General features: G+C 41.0%; 1 protein-coding gene across 4 annotated transcripts in view; it reads right to left on the bottom strand.

The window, feature by feature from the left end:
- grid2 (glutamate receptor, ionotropic, delta 2) overlaps positions 1–25573 on the bottom strand; it is a 713868-nt gene that overhangs the window by 217110 nt on the left and 471185 nt on the right. For all 4 annotated transcript variants that reach the window (XR_007449482.1, XM_049577883.1, XM_049577882.1 and 1 more), the window contains exons 5-6: positions 14734–14787; positions 3004–3177 (exon numbers count right to left, since the gene is read on the bottom strand). Coding sequence is in view for 3 of the 4 variants with exons in the window: in XM_049577883.1 (XP_049433840.1) it covers positions 3004–3177; positions 14734–14787 (228 nt within the window). In the remaining variant the exon portion in view is untranslated. The remainder of the gene's footprint in view (positions 1–3003; positions 3178–14733; positions 14788–25573) is intronic.

The raw sequence follows: 25573 nt of genomic DNA, 5'->3' as shown, positions 1-25573 counted from the left end.
CACTCTGAAAGCATTTGATTCATATTAGGACGCACAAGGCTAGCTTTATTTACGTGTATTATTCAATGCTTCAGGGCCTCCAGGACTTAATAATGTCTGTATTTTGCATACTATTTGGCAAGGTTCAAACCAACTCTAGGCTTTAATCAACCTTTTAGAAATATTCCAAAAAATGTGTTATGCATTTAGCTGATTTGTAACCTTAAGGGCATTTTTTAAATATTATTTTTATATTTCATTTGATTAAAAAAACAAATAAACGTGTCCATTCACTGATTACAGAACCGTCTTGAGACTTGAAGGGGAGATATCCACATAGACATTAAAACCACGTTTCTGCTTTCAATGTATTTCCAACTTTCATCAAATGTGTTCCCTCAGGCTCTTATGCATCCACATAAATCAACAGCACATTAATTCAATTTCATATTTTTGTCTTGACACATAAATAAGAGTGTGTTCCCTTTCCTCCGCTCTATGTGATGGCAGCGCGATGACGCACACACACACACAAAAAAAGGGGGTAATAATTGCATATGTAGAGCCACCCTGGGGGACATATTAGTAAAGTAAAGAAAATGTGAAAGTGGGGAAGAAAAAACTGGCACTGAGTTTTCCATGACCACACGGTTTGAGATAAACACATATACAGTTGTGCGCCAGCTTTTTCCCAAAATGATTAATGTTCCAGGTAAATAAATAAAAAAAAAACCCAACCTCACAGGCAGGAGCTGTAACAATGTCAGATCAGCTAGGCTGGTGTAAACGGAAGCTTTTGGATCGGGAGACGTGTTGAAATGTCAAACTAAAACATTGGGAGCAGTTTTAAAAGACAGAAATGGGGCGCCAGAGCAGCTTTCAAATACATAACTAGTTTGGGACTTTGACTTTTGAAATATTTTGAAACGAAAACGCAGAGAGCTGAGTGTAAACAAACATTTGAGAGAATTTCAGAAGATGTGTGCTTGTATAGCATGTAGCTCATGTGTACTGCGCACATCAATACCCCTGAATGCATGACGGACCCTCACTCTATGCGCCAAAGTAGGCTGTCTTTTGTCTCTGAATGTCAAGGTTTAGTGTTGCATATTCAGTACTAATTGAGGAGACAGAGGAGGATAGGAATATGAAATGAGCTCTGGCTCATGTAAAGATTGTTTAGAGTCCTTGCATCCAAATAAGCCTTGGAAATGACAGACTTCTGAAGCAACTGTATGATGGAGTTGTCATGTTTGTGCGAGTGATGTCACCCAACACCAAGCTCGATTTTTTTTCTCAAGTCTCCACACTGATGCACTGCGCTGCTCTGATTATAGAGCTGTTTTTTTATTGGGGGCAAAGTTGCCCAATAATGTAGTTGGCGATCAATTGACTGTATTCCCACTGGACGTCCCTTCCTGCTTCCAGTAAAAGAAATGACTGAACCTAATTTCATGATGTCTTGCTCTTTGGTAGACTTGATTTAGACGAGAGTTAATTTTCTTTTTTTTCTGATCATCCCTCCAGTTAATTAAACTGCAAAGAGACAGAATGCCAAAGACCAGGCCGGCAACAACTCCCTAAACTAGCTTTGGATATTTGGCTCGTGCTGATGTTATTGACTGAAGCTTTTTATTTGGCGAAAATGAGCAGCTTTTGAGCTCACTGTATGAACATTTACACTCAGACTTTTAGTCTAAAAATTAAAGTGAATTATTATTATACCATCCATTGTTTGGTTTTGCCCTCTGACAGACCAACAGGAGTATTTCCTAAGTTAGACCTCCTATGGTGGGAGGAGATCGACACGTCCAAATACCTAAAAGACAGAATAGGTCGTATATGACTGATTAATTATTATATTATATTATATGAATTATATTAATTAACTGATTAATGGTCGCAGTTTTAAAGTAGAGGTCAACTGATTTGTCGGTTTGGCCAGCCCAACAGTTCCTATAGGACATTTCAAAAACTATCATTATCGGCAGAACTTGCCTCCAATAATGGCTAATGGCTGTGCAGCCTCCACCAGCCACGCGGGACGTACATCATCTACTGGAGCTGAGGAGGGGAGGGTTGTGTTGAATGCAACAAAAAGGAGCTGATCAGTGGGAACAGCTCCACAAAAAACAGGTCTTTACTGCTATGTTCTTCATTTTAACTTGTATTTACACACGTTTTTGGCTGATAGCAACAGCAGGTCGGCAACTGAACGAATGAACTCACTTCCTGATACAAAAACCCAATGAACTGTTGGGTCGTTACATGTTGTATGAGAATGTCCTGGGGTTTTTGGTTTTGGGGGGAGGTTGTAAGTACCACTGCCAAACTAACATGGATGCAATTACCAGTGGATCCTGCTTTACATCTTCTAAACCATGATTCCCACCTTTCCCTAATGAAAAGAACTCACAAAATCTGTCTGGCAGGCCTAATCACAGCTAAGAAGATTTTAGTCCAGTGTTGGAAACCTTCATGTAACTCAAGTGTTCACTGGCTTCAGAGCTTTTTGGACATTTCTTACCTGGAACTACCATCAGCAAGTGTTAATGATTCACGTCCAAACACTGTTTCAATGTGGACAAGTCTTGAATGCCTTACATGACTGTGGACTGTTGCTTCTGTTTATCTGTATATGTTGCAATAAAAAAAATAAGGGATAAAAAATATAGAAGGTATTTGTCAGGGGCAATATTAAAGAAGCTCAATTGACCAACCTGATAAAACCAAACACATCCTGTAAATTCTTATTGTATTTTAGTAAGTTTTGTAAATACATATTATTGTTTCAGTACTTTTTTTCTAAAGTCTAGTTTTTATTTTCATTTCAGTGAACTTAAATGTCTTTTAAACGTAGTTTTAGTTTTTATTTTACAACAATTATCTTGCTCCAAGCAACAGAATCAGTTGCTGTGCTTTTATTATGACACTTGACACTATGACACTTAAGACCAGCATCTTTATTTGATTGGGCTGAAAATCACTGACTTGCCTTATGGACAAATCTCAAAACCAGCTCACCTCTAGCTGCTGAGACTTTGGGTTTTTAGGGTCACACAGGGAGGTGTTAATCCTGTGGTTGTGTTTGACACAGCGCTGAGTTGTGTTCTGGGGCATGGGGAACGTCTGGCGCACCAACGTCAGTCGGCCGATCGACTTCATGACTAACTCCTGCAGGTCGTAGTCTGAGATCTCCTGAGAAGGTGGAATGAGGAGAAAGATGGTGGTAGGGATAGGAGGAGGGATGATCGTGGTTCAGGAAAGGAGGGAGTGGGAGAGAAATGGAGAGGAAGGAAAATCAATATCAACAACTACATCAGGTCATTTATTATTGCAGAAGACCTACAGTCAACATTTATGACAAGAAAACAAAACAGTAACCAAAACTTGGTTGGATGCCTCTGCATAAAAATCCCTGTAAAATCAAATGTTTCATACTCATCTTCAAAAGACATATTAAGTGGTTACGGCCGTGTTTCATATGCTCTACTTTTCCCATTATCACCACACTGAGCAATGAAAAACCATTGTCTTCATCATCTGCAGAAATAGTTATTAGATTCGAAAGGTACATGTCAGCAGATGGAAGGAAGGAGAGAGGAGAGTAAAAAGTGTGTATGTGTGTGTGTGTTTGTTGTGTGCATACTTGTGTTTGCACGTACTCTGCATGTCCTTGCAAAACCTTGGGGGAAGAATCATTGCTAATTTTAGCCCTAGGACACAATCTCTCTCCCTCTCTCCATCCATGGATCTCCATCCATCCTCTGCGATGTGCACAGGGTCATGTGGTGACGAGATGAGAACTGACGTTTATCGTCCCTGGTGGAGGTAACACCGCCACCAACCGCGACAGCCTTTGCCATCTTTGTGTATGTGTGTGGTGATTATCTCTGTTTGTGTGTGCTCGAAACGCGTCTCGTGTGCACACGCCAGTTTATGTGTAAACATGTGTGTACGTGCGCATATGTTTTCAGGAGATAGTTTTTTAAGCCTTCTGCTCACGCAAAAGCCTTTTGATTCCGTTTCATTTGCAGATGACAGCACACTAGACAGGATGGATGTGAGGTGTCTGCGGACCACACACATACATAAATAAGCCATCACACACACTTTATAGTGGTGAGAGGTAATATTATAGGTACGACCGGTTCATTGACTAATCTCAGTGGATTTCATTTGAATGTAATTAACGTTCATTAAGGCTGGTGAGTCATCATGGGATGTGATCAATGGTGATTAGAGGTAGTATTATACAGGCTTCATTGGTATAGCTGTACTCATCTGCATTAATTAGGCGGATATATGACTCTCGCTCCATATGCACCAATATACATTTGCGTCAAGAATTAAATTGATAGTGTTTAGAATATTTTAAATAAGGTATGTAAGATCTGAGACTCAATGATGCACATTGACAGTTAATGTCAAAGATTCAACACTTTTTGTCCTCTGCTGTCAAATTTAATTAGATTTTCTTGAAATACCATAAGAGAAGTGAGAGCTCTGGGTCTACAATTGATTTTAATTATTAAAAAAGGAAGAAATAACAAAAGAAAGGGCTATTTATGCCTTGAAGAAGACGTGAAATAATTTAACAGGTTTAACCTTGTATGAATGCCCTGTGCTCTGAAGTATCTACTTTCTAAACAGAACAAGTAAGGAGTCTATTTGCTGGCTTTTGGGGGTAAAACGTGGCATAAATCCCAAACAGTTGCTTACATAAAAACCCCTGAAGGGAACTGAATTACAAAGCCAACAAAAAAAGATGCAGGACAGAGAGAAAATGCTGAAAATTGCTAAAAAGGCAGATCTGTGGGCCAAAAGAGAATTAAGATTCACAGCGGGCAGTCAAGGGCATGCAAAGAAACATCGGCAGGCAAGAATTATCCAGAGTGCCCCACTCAAAGGATCAAACTCAAAGAAATATAGATGCACCAGTGCACAGGAAATACAAACACACACACACCATACACATCATACACACACACACACACACACACACACACACACACACTTAAAAGGAAAGGATCATTTTGAGATTCATCCTCTCAACAGGCGTTTGTCCATCGTTTCTTTTTTTTCTCTTTGTCACGTTCTGTTTGCGTCTTCGTCTCTGTCTCTCTGGGGACAAACTTAACAGACTTCACCCAGTGTGGCTTTCAGTGGTGGCGTGCTCTTAAAGCTGTTAGCCTTTTAACAGCTGAGACTAAATGAATGTGACACATACACACACACACAGACACACATTCTGACATGACCACACACATCGAATCACGCATCGTCTAGTGTGCAGCGCACCAACACATACGGGGGTGCAGGGAGGGAGAAGGTACTAGCGCAGACTTGATATTCATCTCATATTATAAAACTGCTCCTTTTTTGTCTTTCACATCTTCCCTAACTTCCCTCAGGCCGCTTACTGTCAACCTTTCATTGGCTTCTTCAATCAAAACATGGAAATAAGATGTAAATACATGTCATGCAAACTCTCTGGATTGTCTTGATTTAGTATAATTTGATTTATAAAAATTAAACCTAAACCAGATCATTTTATTTGACCTTCAAAACAAGCATGAAATGCTAATTACGGCTGATTGACTGATTAACAGCTTGAGAAAATCTATCATCACACATACTAAGCATTGTCCCTGCCAAGTTTTCAATGATCTTTTCAATCATGTAGTCCTAGTAAGCATTTAAGCGAAGGTAGCATTATAGTTAATCCATTCTCACCAATCAAAATCTTCCTTCAAGCTGAACATTCAATTACAAAACCATTCGCTCCTGAGGACAATTTAATGGTCCCCAAATCTGTACACCAAGTCCAACTACCTGAAACCAGAAGCTTTGGGTACTGTGTAACCCCCAGAACGCCCTGCAGCTCATATATGGAGTGAATCATGAGTTGTTTACTCCATAAACTTGAAGTCTTGGCCTGCAGGCATCCCCATCAACCTTAACCCATCACCTCTCTTCCCTTCCCTCCATCCCCCCGAGGGCACCAAATCCTCGTCTTTAGTGTTTTACTTGAAGATGAGAGTCAAAAGCAAAAACACATCCCTCATCCTCAATTCTTCTTGGCGCTTCTTCCCTGACCCCTATACTTTGTCCTCCGCCCTCTCTCCACTCAACCGCTCCCCCTCCCCACGTCTCCTCTAGAGACACCAAATCCTTCCTTTTCTCTTCTTATCTGCAGATGAGTGGGGGAAATAAAAGCTGGTTTTATTTATTTTCCAACCCTCTCTGCTCCTCCTACTCCTCCTCTCACCCTCACAGCTCCTCCCTGTCCTCCCCTTTTTTATGAGAACACCAAATCCCTCTGTTTTGCTCATTTTCAGAGGTTCAAAGTTGTGAAAAACAAAACAAAACAAATCTGGAAAAAGCATCTTGTTTCATTTGGCCTCTCGTCTCTCTCCTCCACCTTTGGCAATTTCCCACAACAGCCCTAAATGTCTCCTCTGGCTTTGACTCTTCTTTATCTCCCTCTTGTTTTTGTGCTTTTTTCCCCAATGTTTTAGGAATTTCATTAATGTTTAAAACAAAAACAGAGCAAAGGGCATGAAGAAGAGAGGCTAGAATGATGGGAGTGGAATACTGCCTTAACGACAAAGGGAAATAACCTGATGACGGTGGGAGTTGTTGATGTGTCCAAAGGTGACTCTGGGCTGAGTGATCTTTATCTATTTTGGGTTCAAATACACCCTGACTTGCTGTCTCTTTCCAGGTATACAGGGACACATTTTTACCTTGTGCATTTTCATAACTTTTCTATTCCTTGGATATAAATTTTCACAATCATACATGCATTTACTTATCAGTGTCTAAAAATAAGAAGACAGTCCAAAAGTACATATAATGTATATAAGCACTTGCATTCACAGCATGCTAATCTGGGAGCTATCTGGTTGTTAGGGAAACCATGACCTGAAAAAGCTGGCTTGTGTCTTCATATGACTTGTAGAATTAACGTTAGTGAGAATTAGCCACCTTTAGTGCCCATAACTCTGCAGTTAGGGCTTTGTTTGTGAACACAGCACCTGAAATGTGCTCTTGTTTGATGGTGGATCAGAGGAAAACAATGCAGGTGGCAGCAGGTGTCATGTTGGTCATTGGGGTAAAAGTGCCGGCAACACCAATACTGCGAGTTGATTCGTGCAGTGGCAGCGTGGTGCTTAACGTTAGCTCCTTTAACATGGCTAGCAACCGCCGCCTCTCCTATGTACAAAATGTCAAATGCTTAAGGTTCAGGTAAGTTCAATCAGAAAGACTTTCTTTATGCTATATCCATTAAACAGTTAGCCAATCAAACTTTGCCACAATCTCCTTCAGCAATCAACATTAAGGACAGACTGATACATCGGCCGGCCGATATATTGGGCCGATATTTGAGTTTTTTACTTGTATCGGCATCGGCCGATACGTGCGTGGGTTCGCACGTGGGTTTTATTTTTCCCTGGCACTTTTTTTCATTTGAAAGTATGTGGTTAAGTTGAACAAAGCTGTTGAATCCTACTGTGTACAGTAGTTGTTGTTTTATTTATACTTAAATATTTGTTTATTTTATAAAGACATTACTGGAAGATTTAACAGCACTGAACTCTTTTTTTTATTTGAATGTATAATAATAATAATAATAATAATATTCTACCTGTTCTACCTCAACTTTCCATCTTGTTTTAGTATTTTTTACTGTTCAATAAATGTTTCTTATTTTAAACTTGAGACCTGTAATATTTGTTATCATTGTGTCATTTTTTTGATGTAAATTGAGGAAGCAAAAGCAGTATCGGCCCCAAATATCGGCTCAAGAAAATCGGCAGTCCATAATCGGTCATTGGCTAAGGGTGATGGAAAAAAATCAGTATCGGCATTGGCCCTAAAAAAATCCATATCAGTCTATCCCTAATCAACATTGCTGCTGCCAAACTTCAAATCTGTTCTCCTCTCTGCTCCTGTCAGCTGGCATTTTTGACAGAATCGTTGTGCCCCCCTCTACCCTATTCATCTCCAGTCACCTTATCCAGAGCCCAGAACGAGCTCATCAAAAGCCCACTCCTCTTCACATCCAGATCACCAGCATTACCACCATCAGTGTCTAGACTCCACAGGGGGGAGTTCCCTAATCACTACGTCTTTACCACCCTCCTGGAATAGATGACATCACAATTGGGTCTAATTGCCAAAGACTTTTCACATTTCTATTTATGTGCCCATGTTAATTAATATTCCTTTCTCCCAGAATGAGTCACTCCTGATTGAACTAACATTGTGCAGTCCACATTTTGCGTGCTCTGGGTGCTGGTCTTTCTCAAGCCATGCCTTTTACTTGTCCAAGTAAAGCCAGACATTAATAAATCAGCATTTCCCTGGCAAGAGGCAAATTTACATCTTTGCTATAAGTGCAAGCTGCCACTGAGGTTGGAGTCTGACATTACCCACGCAGAGAACAACATAACGTTAAGTGACGTGAATTATCTCCCCAAGCATTAACAGTATATAAACAGTACTTTCTATGACCTTGATTTATTTTTTTGTCAAAATGTCTTCAGACCTGGAAATTGCTATGTTTAAATCCCATGACTTTCCAGGTTTTTCATGACTGTACAAACCCTGTGGATAGCAAGATGACGGAGAAAGATTGTGCCGAAATAAAATAAAAACACATAAAATGTTAAATACAAGTCAACAAGGGAGCACATTTAACAAGAGTGCATGCAGTAAGACAGCAAATTATGATTACGATGGATCACAGGACTAAGTAGAAAAACTTAAAAAAAAAATCTTTCATGGCTGTTAAAAAAAAGTTTCAGATAAACTGCCAGAGCAAACAGAAGACAAGTTTGTGATCAAAAAGTTTCTGATTCAGATCCCTAGACCATGCAGGGAAATCTGGAAAGGAGAAGTGTCACACTTGCTTTGAACAACACACAAAATATCCAACAGCTCCAGGAGAGCCGCTTAAACAACAACAACAGTAGTCTTAGATGGCTGCAGTCATACTAGGCAACTTCCAGCTGTGCACAGATTGTGCACAACCGTTAACTCCTTCTCCTTCTGCAACCACTGTAGCTGTAAATAAGAATGTTTCTTTAACTTAGCTGAGACTGCAGCATGTAATTACTGTCACTTTGTATCTTCACCTTTACAAGAATGATGAGTTACACTGACTACCTTACATTTTTTGGATTTCTTTACAGTGGAGTCTGATAGGGTTTCATTAACCAATGCTCTGTAAGATGTTCTTAAACCGCAGAAGACCATATAATCCTTCAGTCATATTCAAAAGCATGAAAATCCCGAAAATTTTAGTTGCATGTCTTTCATAGGATATCATGCTGCGATATGTTAAGAGCCAGAATGACAGAAAAGCCTAATCTCGTCTCATCTCATTACCATGCACTTGTTCCCTTGAGAGACAAAAAGGCAGAAATGACTGGAGAGAAAGGGAATAATGACAAAAAGAGAGTGTGAGCGGCAGTAAAGAAGATCATGAATGATAGCATGACAGAACATAGAAGACCATGAGGAGATTCAGAACGAGTAAGGTCAATAGTGGAGTTATCCTCCAAACTTAAGAGAAAGACAGAGAAAAAGAGAAGCCATGAGTGTCCCTTATTATTTCTACTCCTCCTCATCCTCATCGCCACAGCCTGAGCAGAACGAAGGAGATAGGGAGAGGAAGGATGATCAATTATGAACTGTGAACTCCCCCTCAGTGGGGCTGTCTGACTGCTGGCTGTAGATAAAGCAGAGTTATGACAACCATACAGTACCCCCTCATCCATAATAAACCACAGGGAGGGAGAGCACTTTTACACATAGGAATATTCATTCTCCAAAGAACCAGTACTAGACGACATTACGTATGACAAAATATTGTAGCCGCTCATCCATTTTAAACACTATGCTAGAGGACTTCACATAGCCTATGGTGGGAATATTGTGTCTATATCCGAACAATTTGTGCCTAAATTTCAATCTTGATAAGAAGAATTGGTAAATTATAATGTTAAAAGGAAGAGTATGGAGCTTTTCTTTAGATTAATTGGGAGCATTTTTGATTTTTAGTGCAGTTTAGACTCAAAAGAAAGAGAGAGATACAGAAAGGAGGAAAAAAAGGAGCCCCGTCAAGCATGGCTTCCTTGTCGGTACCTTAACTGGCTAAGCACACACATAAATTTGTAATCTAACTTCTTGCACTTGTTTTTTCCCCATAACTATCCCATTGTTCAATTTGTCCAGAAGCACGGCTACTTTGCAATTAGGCTGATGCATATTTTTAGCTACCAACAGTAGCAAATTAGATGTCGACTGTAAAACAGGGTTATGGAGCAAATTTTCTATGTCTGAATCCTTGTTCTCCCTAATTTTCCAAAGGCTTCTTCTTTAAGCCTCCTTTGCTCCACAATCTCTCTCCTCTCGTTTACTTCTGGATATCTGTCGTGTCTTCCAAGTCTTTATCCCATTTCCTCCTCCTCTTCAGGGCACATGTATTCACCACTGCTTTTCAATCCACTCTTCTCTCAAAACTATCTTGGCAAAATTACCTACCAATCTGCTCACAAATATTATGGTAAAAGCAGCTGGACTGTTGTGACTCCTGCAGCTATCTCATGTCTCTTTTCCTCTGCATGGTTTGGCTCAACTTGACTCAACTCACTTTTGTTACCAGGTAGTCCTCTCTATTTCATTTTCTGCGGCAGATAGTACCCCCTCGGTGTAGTCGCGATTGTCAGGTGATGGCCGAAGCAATGCTGCATGAAACTGCCAGGACATGAACTTCAACACAACACTTGCTGAATCCTTTCACTGGCAAAAAAGTCTGCAGTTTACAGGGCAGTGTATAGCGTAGTTTTGTGGGCTGCCACTTCTAACAAATCTGCAGCGAGTCTCTGTTGATGGTAGCTTGGCTATTTAAAAACGGCATGTTTGTGAGGGATGTCTGTTATTGCGCTGGTTGCGGTTCTCTCTGACCAATCAGTGCTCTGCAGTGTTTGAACTCCACCTTCTAGTATTGGCTCAGCTCACTTGAAGCCACAACTTAGGTGGAATCAAAAAAGGTGCCAGGTACTATCCACAACTTTTGCTAAGGGGAAACCAACAAAGTGTGAGATGAGTAGAGCTGTGCCGCACTATGGAGTGGGAATGCGGCAAATTTCAGTTGGCTAATTTAGCAGTGTTTATTTGCAATTGCAGCTCATCAAAAATATAACCTATACAGTATCTCTACGTCATATATGTAAAGCAGATACACAGTATATTGGGTCATTTTCAATAAGTGCCATGTGTACAGACAGAACAAGTAAGTGCCATGTGTACAGACAGAACAAGAAGGGAGAAGTGTAAGAAAACTTAGCCCTTCTTTTCTGCCTATGAGCCAATCTGGTCTCCTCCCATCACAGTTCCTTTGCTTGACTGCTCCTTCCTGGATTTTAAACAACTTAAACTATGGCGTGACATTTGTTTGAGAAGAAAGAGAGCATAAGACGTATCCTGAGAGCATCGTGCCACTTATAATAATAATAATAATAATAATAATAACACTTCAGTTGCAAATAGCTCTCTCTTGACAAAGAGCCTATTACAATACAAGTGCAACATGATCTCATCCCTACTCATCATATTTTAAGGCTTGGGAGAAGCCCCCAGTGTCACTATAATGACGTCAGGGGCAGCCTTTGTTGTACAGGGGGTTGGAGTCTGATTAAGGCAAGACAATGACTTGGATAGGGTTACAAGAAGAGGTTGTGGTTGACGTTAGTCATGTCAGTCAACTCACGTGACAAATAACTCAATGTCAACTTCTGGTCCCACATGAGACACAAACACCTGTCTCCTGGGTCAAAGCCCTTTGCAGTTAGAGCTCTCTTCCTCCTCTCCCACCTGCCATAAGTGGAATTATGTTTGCGTTACACCATGTTTGTTGCTATTACTATCTAACAATAATGCCATGACTTTACATTGGAGTTTCTGAAGGCCCGGTGAGTCTCATACAGATGCTAAAGGTTACCGCAGTAACGACTACTTTTCCTGGGGTCCACACAAAACAGAAAAGGACAATAATTATGACCACACAGACAATTTACAACATTTACACATTTAAATAAAATCCAAACAAGAGACAGCAGTAGTTATATGACATTCAAAATGTCATTCCATCAGTAGATCATAAAAGCAAACCAATAGAGCCCATAACCTAGACTCATAGAATTATATATAACTGCATGAACTATATGTGACTGCACAAAAAAATGGCTGCACACTGAGGCGTCACTGAGTGAGTGAGCACCACCAATGCACGTAACCTTCACATACATTACATCATATGCTGGTGAAACGGTTTTCTTCCATGATAATTGCTGTTCTTAGTTTCTTTTTAAAAGTAATCCTACAAGTAACCTAGGTTAAGTATAATGGCAGGTTATTCCAAATTGACATGGCTCTGTACATTACAGTTTTCTTTAATGCAGTGGTCTTCAGTAAGGGTAGCGTTAAGCTTCCTATGCAGGCATGTCTGGTTTCTTGATGGTCTCTATCAATGGCATGTGTTATCTGTGAATATAGGCGTGTGGGTTTTCTTGAGGCACAGATATTTCCTAGGAGGATATGACCCAGGCTGACAAGTGATAACCAGACCGTATCACATGGCAGCCATAAGCTAATCTACAAACTGTTTGGCGAAATCTTAAACAGACTAAAATCATCAACAATCTATCTGTGAAACAGAGACAAAAAAGGCAATGTTTAACTTGATGCTATTCACACCTGCGACCTGATTTTGCATGATTGTTTAAATCTATAAAGACAGTAAGGGAACATACTTCAGCGATACCCTGCCATTGCTAAAACATAAACAACTGAGGAAGCATTGGCCTGCCAGACTGCATTTCACCATTGATCTCTCAAAGGCAGCAGGTACAAAGTGTTACAGGCTTCATGCTGCTAGACACACAGTACACGCAGGCTGCAGAACGACATGTTAAGCCGCCCAGAAAGCTAAGCAAAGTGCTGCTCGCTGCCAGGAGGCCTGAAGAGTGTTAGACAATACCAGATGCTTGACAGGATGCAAAGCAGTCTATTAGACAGCTAGATATGAATTCAGCCTACCAGGCAGTCGGGTAATGATAGACTGCTCAGTAGGCTGCTTGACATTACCATCTGCCCGTGTGAAAAGACGGTCTGTCAGGAGAGTGTGCGACCAAGTGTAAGACCATAAGATATTTTCTTTTAAGTGAGCAGTAAAGTCTCTAGTGTTGTCTTATGAAATGCACATTATAGTTTGCCATTTATTTCAATTAGCAGAGGAGACACATTTAAGTGGCATAACAGTCCTTCTATGGAGCCGGTAACTAATACAGAGTGGTTGTTTGGAGCAGATTTATCCACATTTTTACCTCTGATAAGCCTGCCATCTTCATTAAAGTGCAGGGGCGAGTCTTGTTCTTTTCCCTCACTCCCCGGAAGCATTAGCATTTGAGAAAATGCAAAAACAATACTGAGAGGTTGTCTGAGGTACTTGCGGGGATTGTGACAATGTTACTGCAGCCTCTCATCCATATCAAATAGGGAAAAAATAAAAACCTTCATGTAGCAAGACTGACACTCTAAAAGCGAACATCAGAAAATAATGATTGGCTGTCCCTGCAGCATTAATGGATGTCATGCATACTAACAATTGATTCAAACAGAAATACTTTTTTTTTTTGCATAACTGAGCAAGTAATAGGACTGCTGAGCCTTGCAGCATGTGGCAAAAGCATTACCGGCGACGGCTTGAAAATGGAGCAAGGAGTGAGTGAAATTACAGTATACTGAAGCATTTGAGTATCTCTTCTTGTTTTGTAGCAAACTGGGTTCTCCATTGCTCCTACAGTAAATGTTGTTTTTGCTCTTCTCCCAATAATACCCCCATGTGTGTATGGTTGTGTTTGTGCACTTGCTCTTGTGTGAGTATGTGGCATCACAGAGCCCCTGCTGTGCCCTACCAGCTCACTGTAATGCCTAAAGGCTACCAAGACACAGTGCATTAGCGAGGAGTGTCCACACACACACACACACACACACACACACACACGCACACACATGCACGCACAAATGTAGCTGATCCTGCTGGTTTTGTAAGAGGCACTTCATGTGTCGCAAGATCAAAGATGTGCTCTATTCAAAATTAATACAAAAGTACAGCCAATATTAAAGTTTAATGATGTTTCTCTTATGACCAATAGTCACTCTGATCAGTGATCGTGAACATGGACTAAAGGAGAATCTCAGGACAAAAACTGCACACTCTAAGGGGTGGGAGTGTTGTTGCAGACTGTCCGTGCTTTCCTGCTGCTGTTAATCCCTCAATATTTAAGCAGTAACACTGATTTTGAGCCTGAATATACGCTCATCCAAAGGAATTCTTCCAAGGTCACCTTTGCCATCTCTGACAATTTACTGTTTGTATACATGGGCTTTATATCTTAAATATAAAAGTTTACTGTATTGTTTTTACAGGTGGTGCGCAGCAGCTGAAGCTCACTAAACTGAACTAAATTGTCCTCGGTTATCAAGTTTTTGTGTGTTATTGGACGTGAAACAAAATAAAACAAGGAGTCAACAACTTTTTAAGCTCTCCTTCAAACACCCAAGACAATGATTAGAGGGCTTCTGGATCTAAAACCATATATTCCCAGGATAATCAAAACAATAAGGTGAACTGAAGGCACAGCCAGTTTGCGATCCATAAATCATTTCTGTGGCACTCACCTCATTAATCAGGATCCAGTGACAATCGAAGGCCACCAGGTTGGTCTCCACCACCTGCAACACAACAAAACATACCGTCGCATTTAGAGTTGAGACAAAAAGATGCAATTAATTAGGCAGAAATAAGCAGGCATTGGATATATGTGACTGAACAAAAGAAAGAGAGAACTTGTCTGGTTTTTGATGTTTTTAAAAGAAAAAGAAATTCCTTATTGGTGCCTTTAAGTATATTTTCTGGCTCGGGTAATGTAATTCATGGTAAATGAAGTGTGAATATTATGGAAAAGAACATTATGGAAATGTGCAAGACTGAAACTCAGTGTGACGCTGTGGCATAAGTAATTTCAGAAAACTTGCATCAAAGGTGCTCAAGGTATCAGTCAAAAATCTTTTCAAACGCATGCAAATATGGCAGAGCTTGCATGTGCGTCACAGAATACTCACAAACACACACTTGGATCTCAGCATTAGAGCTTTTCTCGTGAATTTACCCAGGTTAGACGAACTTCTGAGTGGACTGACTTCACTGTTTTCCTCTGTTTCTTAGTCTCTCTCTCTCTCTCTCTCTCTCTCTCACACACACACACACACACACACACACACACACACACACTACACTGCCTCAAAATAGTATGTTTCGGCACAGGGAAAAAAGAAAACCTTTTCCATGAATTGTTAACAGTAGAATGTTAAATATTTATATGTGTCAACTCTTAACCAGTAACTACACAATTGTTAAACACACCAGCAAGGGCTCTTTGAAATGCTGCTGCCTAGATGTCAGAGTGAGCAACTGCACACACGAGGCAAAAACCTTTGGTACATCAGACACACCCACAGAGCATTTGCACATACTGTACAGCTCTGTTATACCATCATCCATTTCCCTTCATACAGCAGCAGTAATTTCTTTAAGCTCACTCTCTGGGTGCTTGTTCAAGTGGCCCTTCCCCCTGTTACCAGTGAACTCTGTCAGCGTCTCACATCCTTCTCAATCATTCTGCGTGGCACGCACGAGGGTGAGGCTTTTTCTCATAACAAACATAAATACATAAGTGGAGCACACATTATGAGAACTGCTGCCTCTTGAACCACTGACAATAACATCCCTCTCTCACACGGCTGAGGAGTGATTTAGTTTCATTTATCAGTGCACATGTATTTTAGTTTTGCTCTTTTTACCAACCCAGTCGCTAGAATAATTGTTGGTATTGTTGGTTTCTGCAAACCACAGATATCTACCACGTCTCCTCAAAATTGTGTTTATATGCTATTAACCTGCTTTGCTCTTACTGGCAATGTAATCACCACCTGGAATAAGTTCAGAGACAATGTTTCTTCGGGTATCAAAACACTACATTTGTGTGCCACGTGGGCTTTGGAAGGGGGTTGTTAGGGATGATGGTGGGCGTGCAAAGTGCAGGACATTGACTTCCTGTTTTAGGTTTAGGCACCAAAAGCACTTTGGTTACAGTCGGGGAAAGATTGAAATTTCAATTAACTGTTAATAAAAAAAGTAATAAAAGCAATAACGCAGTGGACACTGCAAATTGATACTGTATTGCAAGATTGACTTAAAAAACACTTTTCTGTGGGCCATATTTGATAGGACAGTGGTAGTGTGGAAGTGAGTGAAAGAGAGAATGACATGCAGCATACAGAGCCACAAGTTGCAATCGAATCTGCACCCCTTGCAGCAAGCACACAGCCTTTGTACATGGGCACCTGTTGAGCCACTTGGCGCCCCACAACATTGCTTTTTGTTAGCGGAAACAACTGGAATTTTGCTAATACATCCTGTTTAAACAATTCAGTGACTTACCAGATATATTGATTAGCAACACTGCCTCATTATGTTATTAGAAAATGTAATTTCCTGGGTGTTTTCGCTGTTTCAGCTTAGTATATAAACATAATTTCTAGGAGACAGGGCAGGGATATGTAACATTGGTACGTTATTATGTAGCTAATGTGTTTAAACTTTATGATTCTTGACATTCCAACAATGCTGCGAACGTGTGATTGAGTTAAGGCACAAAAATCACTGGTCTCCAACAGTGGTCTGCAGCTTGGCAGCCGTCTCGCCTACTTCTCACACCATCCACCACCCTCTCCACCTCCTGATATCAAAGCCAGCTCTCACACAAGTAATCAGAACTACATCAGTTTAGAAATTTGGATATGATATGATGGCTCAACTAGGTGTGCCTGTTCTCCTTGCTGCTCTTTCTGTTTCATGATGCAGGTCAAGGCAGAGGGTCGTCATTTACATCATGAGCCACACCTGGGCCAGTGTGCTTCACCACGTTCCAGCAGACTTCCCTCTTCCCTGTAAACTTGTCTCCCATCCTAGTTGCAGCCTAAGAGCCAGGCTGTAACAGTACAGCTATAATGTATCCGGTGTTTGCAGAAACGTACAATGTGACTGGGCTATTCTGTTCCCAAAAGGTTTATACTGGACACAAGCTTCATAAGATTAAGTAGAACATCACTTAAGGATAGCTTATGGGAACATTTGTAAAGAATAAATGGCAGTGCCATCAAGAACCTAAAAAAAAAAACAGGAGGGAAGCAGAAAATAGATGTCTCATTGTAGCTCTTTTTTCTTCCTCTTCTAACTCAAACCAAATAGTGCTCTTATTTATTATCCACTCTCGTTCTGTTCTTGTCTATCTTCTCTATCTTGTCTCTCATCCTCTACCTACCTCTCTTTTTACAAGACTATTTCGAGGCATATCACTCAGTCCGTATCATTTACTCTTGAACAGGAGTGAGGGCTCAGTTGTTACCTTGCTTTTGACTTCCTTTTGTCAGAAACACTTGTTTTCTTTCGTCTCTCATTTTCTTCCCTCCCAATCCCACCTGACCCTTTTCATTTTGCTCTCTTATCGTTGCTCCTGCCTCACCTCACATCCTCACATCCCATCATCTCTGCTCTCCTTTAATTGCTCACTTCTCACTCCGTGGCTACTACCCCCCCCTTCCCCTTCCCCTTCCCCACGCCCCTCCTGGTGTAAAAAATACAGTGCCACTCGTATATCATTTGCTATAATTGTTTAGGTGACTATAGCACTGTGTGTCATAAAACACTTTTCAGCCGTAAACAAAAGGCAACAGCTGGAGAGAGCTGACGGAGCGTGGCTAATAGTGGTTTAATCTCCCACAGAGTCTCCATAAAACTTCATCATTGTAACATCGACGGCTGCCGTAAAACACTTTGTCTACAGGAAACATGGTTGTGACACAGACAAGGAGTAAGGCAGGGAGGAAAAATGATGGAGAAGGATGCAGATCTAGTTTTTTTTTTTTTTTTTAATTCTTCTTTTCTGACAGCATCTCTGTTCATCTCTACTTCTACCTACTCCCTCACACTTTACTTTGGAACACAGCCGAGAACTAAACAATGAGAATCACTACAGCGCTGGAGGTTATTAATCTCGTTTTGTCCTCTCATGCTGTTTCTGTCTCTATCTATTGGAGCATTGCAAAAACAGTAACAACCAGCAGAGAATGAGGGAGAAAGGAAAGAGAGAGAAGAAGAAAGGACAGAGGTTTGGCAAGCTGTTCTCCATTTCTCTGCCCGTTTGTCTTTCTGTCTTACTGTCCGTCTCACTGTTCCTTTCCCTTGGCGCTCATTACGGTTTGGGATGATATTTACACAGGATTATGAAAAAACTAACTTTTTAAAAACAGAAAATGCAAAAAATGTGTGTGCCTTAATTTGTGGATGCTATTGGGTATGTAAAATAATGTAAATATGTATATGCTGAGGTTGTTTGCGTGTGTGCAAGTGTTGGTGGATGCGAGCGTTTCCACTTCTCCCATTATAACCTCCCTCTGGCAGCCGTCTGGACAGATGTTTCAAGCTAATTAGCGAAAGGGCAGACTCCTAACACTAGACGTGACTCCTCAGGGGTTGGAACTGTTCAATACACTCTCTCTCTCACACACACACACAAGCACGAAACACAGCTACAACAAATACTGTTGGTAACATCCAGAGCTGCCTTGTTTGTGTGCATGTGCATGCCTATTTGCCCAAACAAACTAACAAACCACCGCAACCTTGTTAACAACTCAATGCCAACATGGCGCGTCGGAGTCACTTGGGTATCGTTCCGTTAACGCTCCCACAGAGATCCCTCTGACCTCTATGGCCGGCTCTACAAAAGCTTCATTTCTGCTCAGTTCTCAGTCTCTGAAGTCAGAAGATCAAACAAACACTGGCTCTGCGGCCCGGGACGAATCAAATCACTCAGTGTCAATATGAGTAAGCCTTTTCTCAAAGTCTGAAAGCAGACAGAGAAGACTGATTTGCAACATCATACCACTGTGCACCCACAGTCTCGTGTGTTTAATAGAGCGGCCGTGATACCGCCGAACACCATTTTGATCTTGTAATGACCTCCATCCACATGTCACTCCTGAAGGAGTCCAAGAAAGAGAAAATCATTGATTCTGGCAAATGGCTGCTGTTGGCTGACATGGAGAGTCAAGGTTTGCTGCTCACACCAAAGCCTGCGTAGACACTGTACACACAAATTGCATGCACACACACGAATATAAATACAGATAAATACACACCACTCTGGACAAACACAGAATATTCTACAGTATACAGCATAGCATCCATGTATATTTGTGTGTCTGTGTGTGAGAGGGTAAGATATATGAACAGAAAAGCAGATATTGCACAAGTACATTGTGGGGGAAGCTTGAAAAGGACAGTGGGCGTTGCTATTGAATAAAGTGCTCTAAATTGAAAATTAGTTGTGTAATTTAATTTCATGCACTATTTGTGATCAAATCAAGCAAATAGCCCACAGCCCAGCCTCTAAACTAGGAATATTCAAGCTTTACACTTGATCATGCAAGCTGTGAAAGTGCAGACACACATAAAAAAGGTTACACAAAGGCAAACATCTATAAACACAAACATGCACACTTGTACAGATCAGTTTCTACCACTGCATTCCCTCACAGTCCAGGCACTGCTGCATTATTTTTCCTTCTGTAAGTGTATTTATGTACGCATCATTAACACAGTCAAATAAATGGTCATGTTAGCAACATGGTTCATCCAGGCATGCTTTTTTATTACTGTAATTAACCTGTCTGATCCCAATTTTTTTTCCCAGACATAAAACTATCCAAATCATCTGTCACTGAAAACCCCTTGAAATATTCAATCATTATTTTCTTTTTAAATTTTCATGGAAAAGCAGGTGAAAAAGTGTGTTTTATGGTGGGATAATGTGTTGTATCTACAATTTATTGACCAAATTAACATAATCTCCTCTGCAGTCATCAAAATATTTATATATCCCAGCTCAGTTATTAACACATTTAAAACTCTGTCACAAAAACCCTTTTATATACATATATCACCGCTTTGTCAGCGTCCTTTTACATTCACATATGATGTGCTGGGTATCCTTCTGCGTCTGCTGTAATGTTTCATGACGTGCTCCCAATACCAGAACATCAACAAAAGCACATGATGGGTTTAGGCAACAAAAACATGTGGCTGGGTATAGAAAAAAACATCTTGGTTTGGCATTCAGGAAGTGAACACTCAGCTCCCGGGTGAAAGTCCACGGTTTGCTGGACCCATTCACCACCCCTTTCTGTTCCTTATATTGCATCGTTACCAGCAGCGTTTCAACCTGACCACGTCCAGCAGCGTATCATATTGCCCTGATAGATGCCTCTGATAGATAATAATGCCCAAAGGTTATGTCTGACTGCGTTACATATTGCTGCAAAAGGTGGGTTTTGATGTCAGGTGTCTGACACTGAAATCATTGACAATATTATTCGACGACTTTGAAACAAGAACGGGCTGGATGGCGGGGTTATAATCACTGATTAAGTAGTTCTTGTCATGATCTGTTTGCAAGTGGCCTGTCTCCTCCTCATAGTCTATATGTGTTAGCATGTGCATGTGGGTGGATAAGGTGTCTGTGTCTGGGTCTTGAGGTAGGGGAGTATGATTACTGTTGTCATCGCAAACCCTCCATTTCACATAAATGCTGAGAAATATACAGAGAACACAGAACATCAGAGGGATGGGAAGAAAGCAGGCATAGATAAGAGAGCAATGGAGAGACAGGAAGAGAGGAGATAGAACAAGAAAAGAGAAGTTGCTTGTATTTAATGTACTGTAATTCCCATAAACTATAATCAGTAATGGATGTTGTGATGTTTTTCTTTGCTACTGATGAAGTGATAACACTTTAAAATACTAAACTGTGAGCGCTTACTAAGGAATGAGTGAGGAGTTCACAAGCACGTCTCTGCCCATTTTTAGGCTCTTAACAACGTCATGTAGCTCAGTTTTACATGTTCCCACATCAACACCCCTTTTCATCAACCAGTGAGCTTTGCAACCTTTTTGCACCTTCTTTTTTCATTCCCTTGATCTTTCTTACATAAGCGTAGACATGTTCCCCCATGTCTCACTTGCATGTCTCAGGACTCTGTTGCAAAACACATTTTAACGACTATACAAAACCAGAAGGGCACCCAGAGAGCCGGACCTGTCTCGCAAGTCTAATGAAAGTGGGAAAAGGTGTATCTGCCCTGTTGATTTGGACCTGTATCAAAATTTTATGTTTTCTTCCTTGGCCCATGCTTCACCCTTCCACCAAGTTTCATGAAAATCAGAGCAGCGTTTTTTCCATAATACTGCTGACAAACAGACAAACCGAAATGAAAACATAACCTCCCTGGTGGAGGTAATAAGGAAAGGAGCTTGCTCTCTTGTCCTCTCATTTCATTTTCACTAAACCCATCTCCACCATTGATTCTCCTCTTTCACCCTCCCAGTTTTATGAATTGAGCATTTAGTGCATGCTAACTGAGGCATTCTCTGCCTGATACATCACAACTGCTGCATGTCACTGCTGCCATTTAGACTTAATGTCAGTTGCCTCACTCATGCTTCTCCCACAGTGTGCCTTATGCATGTTTGATTGTGTGTGTCTTTATGTCAAGTATGTGTGTCTAAGCGCGTGCATATTTGTGTGTTAAAGAGGGATGATGTCAAGCAGAGGGTGGTGCATTATGACACTGCTTTGCTCTATGGATTTCCATACTTGGCAGTGGAGCACTGTGCGCTGATTGATGGCGTGCAAACGGGCAAATACAAATATACACACGCACAAACAGGAACTCCATTGGCATGCATTCTGTTGGCACATTAGCTGTTAAGACTGCTAATCTCAAGCCTTGTGTTTGTTCTTCTGCTGCCATGCTGGATGAATAAACAAGCCCAAGCACAATTCTGCAGTACCGCACACTCACATACATCATTGTGAAAATAGATTACGCAATATCTGCATGTCATGTACAGACATAAACCCACCCTACATGCACGCACCTACACATCTGGCATATGACAGCTGTGACTAAAGGAGTGAATTGTCAGGTTAGATAGTGTCTTTGGGAAATAACATTGTGTGTGATTTGTTACTACGGTTTGTGTGCAAGTGCAGACACAGAAGGTCGAGTGGAGCATTGGCAAATTTTATAGAAGCCATGGAAGGAACATCCTGCCTGTAGATCGGCTAGCACACAGCACATACTTACAGCCAAGAACAGGCCATCTACCTTGCCTACTCTTCTTCAGGCAATGTTTAAAAGTGACACCAGCCCTCTTGTCTTAAAAAACACTAAAAATCTAGGACGAGTTTAACAGTTCAGGGATCCTCAACCAAGCAATAAATTTAATACAATATAGAGGAGCCAATCAGACATAAAAGATATGCAGTCATGGTAGTGTAAAGTAATGGCATACAGTTTGATCAAAGTGCTCAGCAATTGAGCTGAACAAATGGATTAATAAATCAATTAAAACATCGACAAAGTGTGCTCACAAAGGTTTTAGACCATAAGAAATATGACATGCCACAAATATGGTGGCATATTATGAATTTGTGACAGCTCTGGAGCGCCGTAATTGTAAAATTCTTCATTTTTGCACAACAAAATAAAACATTTCACTGGTAAAACAGTGATGCACTGTAGATCACTTCTCCAGCCTCCAGCAGTTATGCGCCTGACGACGCTGTCTGCTGAGGTGCAAAGGCATTAGAGAAGCAGTGGCGGAATGTTTTCCATTTTTTGGGATGAGGTTTGGTTGACCTCATTCTGCACTGCAACTCGAGGCAGCAGAGCAGCACGGCAGCAGGAGAAGAAAGCAAAAGACCAAGTGTGAAAAGTGTACATATTTGTGAGTCTCATCCTCAGTGGACATAACTGAAGACAGAGAGTAAGAGATGGCAATGGCAGGACTGCTTTTACTGATCGGATAAACACTGAATCATTGAATGATGTTACGAATGATATTATGCACTTTATGTACAATTACAGAGCTTACATTTAAGCAAGTAAAGCTATTGTGGTTAGGTTCGGGAAAAAGAAACATGGTTCCGATATACCTTAACATGACTTGTACAACTCCGAAAATGGCGGCACAGTGGTGCAGTAGTTACTCTGGCTTCCTCCCAGAGTCAATTGATGACTGTAAATTAGCTCGTAGGTGAGAACGTAAGCATGAATGGTTGTCTGTCTCTCTATATTAGCCCTACCATAGTCTGGCGACCTGTCCATGGAGTACCTCTTGCCCAGTGTCTGCCGGGATGCGATATTTTTTTTCGTAGGATGGTAGGGGAAGGTACCGCCTTTTCCGCCTCTGATTGGCTAGAAGGGTTCTCCTCCGATTGGTTATTTGCTACATGCTGTCGGCTAGTCTGTTTTGATCGTCTTTACCACCAACAGAAGTAAACGAAGTCAATCCAATAGTGTGATAAGTGCGTGCCATCAGATTTATATTAATGGAAAGCACATCGCCGAATTTAAGGTTGAAACCTAATGTATGTCCACATCTTAACATATGTTCTCATAGGCACGAAAAGTATCCAAGGGACAAGGAAAAGGTAAACTAAGCGATTTCTCAAGGCACTTTGGCAGCAAGCTCTGCAGGACAGACATGTTGCAACTTTTTCTCTGTAAGGCTGGACTCCTCAAGTCTCCAAACCAGCTAACGGAACTGTAACAGAGCTGAAAGTTGGACTAACCTGTTTTGAAGTCGGTGTTACTGTCGTGTGTTGTCACACTTCGTTTACTTCTGTTGGTGGTAAAGACGATCAAAACAGACTAGCTGACAGCATATAGCAAACAACCATTCGGAGGAGAGCCCTTCTAGCCAATCAGACGCGGAAAAGGCGGTACCTTCCCCTACCATCCTACGAAAAAAAATATCACTGCCGGGATAGGCTCCAGCCCCCTCGTGACAGAAAATAATTGAATGAATGGATAAGAAACTGTACAACAGTGCACGAGAAGAGCTACGACAACATCTACTGCACTGTTTGAATGTTTTCCTACGAAAACTAATACACCAAAATTTGTTTACATGTATGCATTTTCGTAGGATATCATACGAATCGATGTATCAGGATACGTTGCATAAGAGCAACCCGAAACAAAACCATTCACAGTAAAAGCATCCCATTTAAAATCTAAAGAGAGTGGAAAAACAGTTCCTTCACAGTGTAAAAGAAGAAATTACTTCAGGAAACAGAGGACAATCTAATAAAGTCTTGGTCTTAGATGCACTCGACCATACCATGACATGAGTCAGAGGGGTTACAAAGGCCTGTGCGATTCCTCCCAACAACTAATGACTCTAAATCACAACCATTACTGTCTGTTTAATTAGTCCAGTCCAGCCTTGGTCACACACCGATGATCTACAAAGTCCATAAAGGTTGTGCTTGTGTGCTAGTGAGACAGAAGGAGGTGGGGGAGACAGAGAGAGAGATATTGAAGAACCCAGATTGGGTCTACGTGTGCGAGCATGTGTGTTAATTTGTGTGTGCGAGATTTTCAGCGATTGCTCAAGAGCATTGTCTCTTCGCAAACCCCATCTGACTAGGTCTGATTCATCTTTCTCTCCACCCACACAAACACACACACACACACCAACACCAGGGAGCCGTCACACTCAACAAAAGCCACCAAACCTCATCTTGACAAGGTCTCGCCCTGCTCACCAACCAACCACACACACCAGCGACATTATTGATCAATCACTCACTTTCTGATGAAAACAAGAGAGGGGGGAAAGAGCGGCAGAGTCATTCACTTTTTTCGTCCTTTCAGCAGACATTTCTCAGCAGCTATAAGTTTCTCTCTCTCTCTATCTCTGTTGCCCTCACTGTCTCCCCTCTTTCTCTCTCTGTCTGACATATAATATAATGCTTGGACAGCGAATGTCTTTGATAGTATGTGTTGTGATGGCAAAGGGTAACAGGGCCAACATGCAACACATCCATTATCCTCAAACTGTGTGTAGGTTTCTGTGTGTAGCAGAGGCACACAAAGACTTTGTGGGTATGTGTGTGAATGTCAGCCTTTCAGTTTATTGATCAGAGCACAGATCCACAGAGAGAATGTGTAACACACGTACACACAATTGCACACATACACCACAACCCACCCTTGCAAATATGACGATATGCAACCTGACATTTAGATATGAACTGATCAATGACTGGAACAAACAGAATAAGCTGTCCGGATAAGTCTAAGGTAAACATTTGTGTGTGTGTATTTGTGTTGCCTCGTGTATGTGTTTATGTATGTTCTTAAATTGATTTACTAACTGTTGTTGTTGTTTTCAGTTTTAAAGGGGGGTATAGATTTTTTTTCAATTCACACATTTAGTATGCATGTCCATAACCCATATTAAATATCCATTTACCCAAGTTACTGAGTCAAACTAGCTAATACAACAATCTAGATGTAGCTGTTTTCTTATTTCGTACCAGCGCAT

The sequence above is a fragment of the Epinephelus fuscoguttatus genome, linkage group LG6 (genome assembly GCF_011397635.1).
Source record: "Epinephelus fuscoguttatus linkage group LG6, E.fuscoguttatus.final_Chr_v1".
Lineage (NCBI taxonomy): Eukaryota > Metazoa > Chordata > Actinopteri > Perciformes > Serranidae > Epinephelus > Epinephelus fuscoguttatus.
The sequence above is the reverse complement of the archived record's forward strand: the minus strand, read 5'-3'. Positions and strand labels throughout refer to the sequence as shown.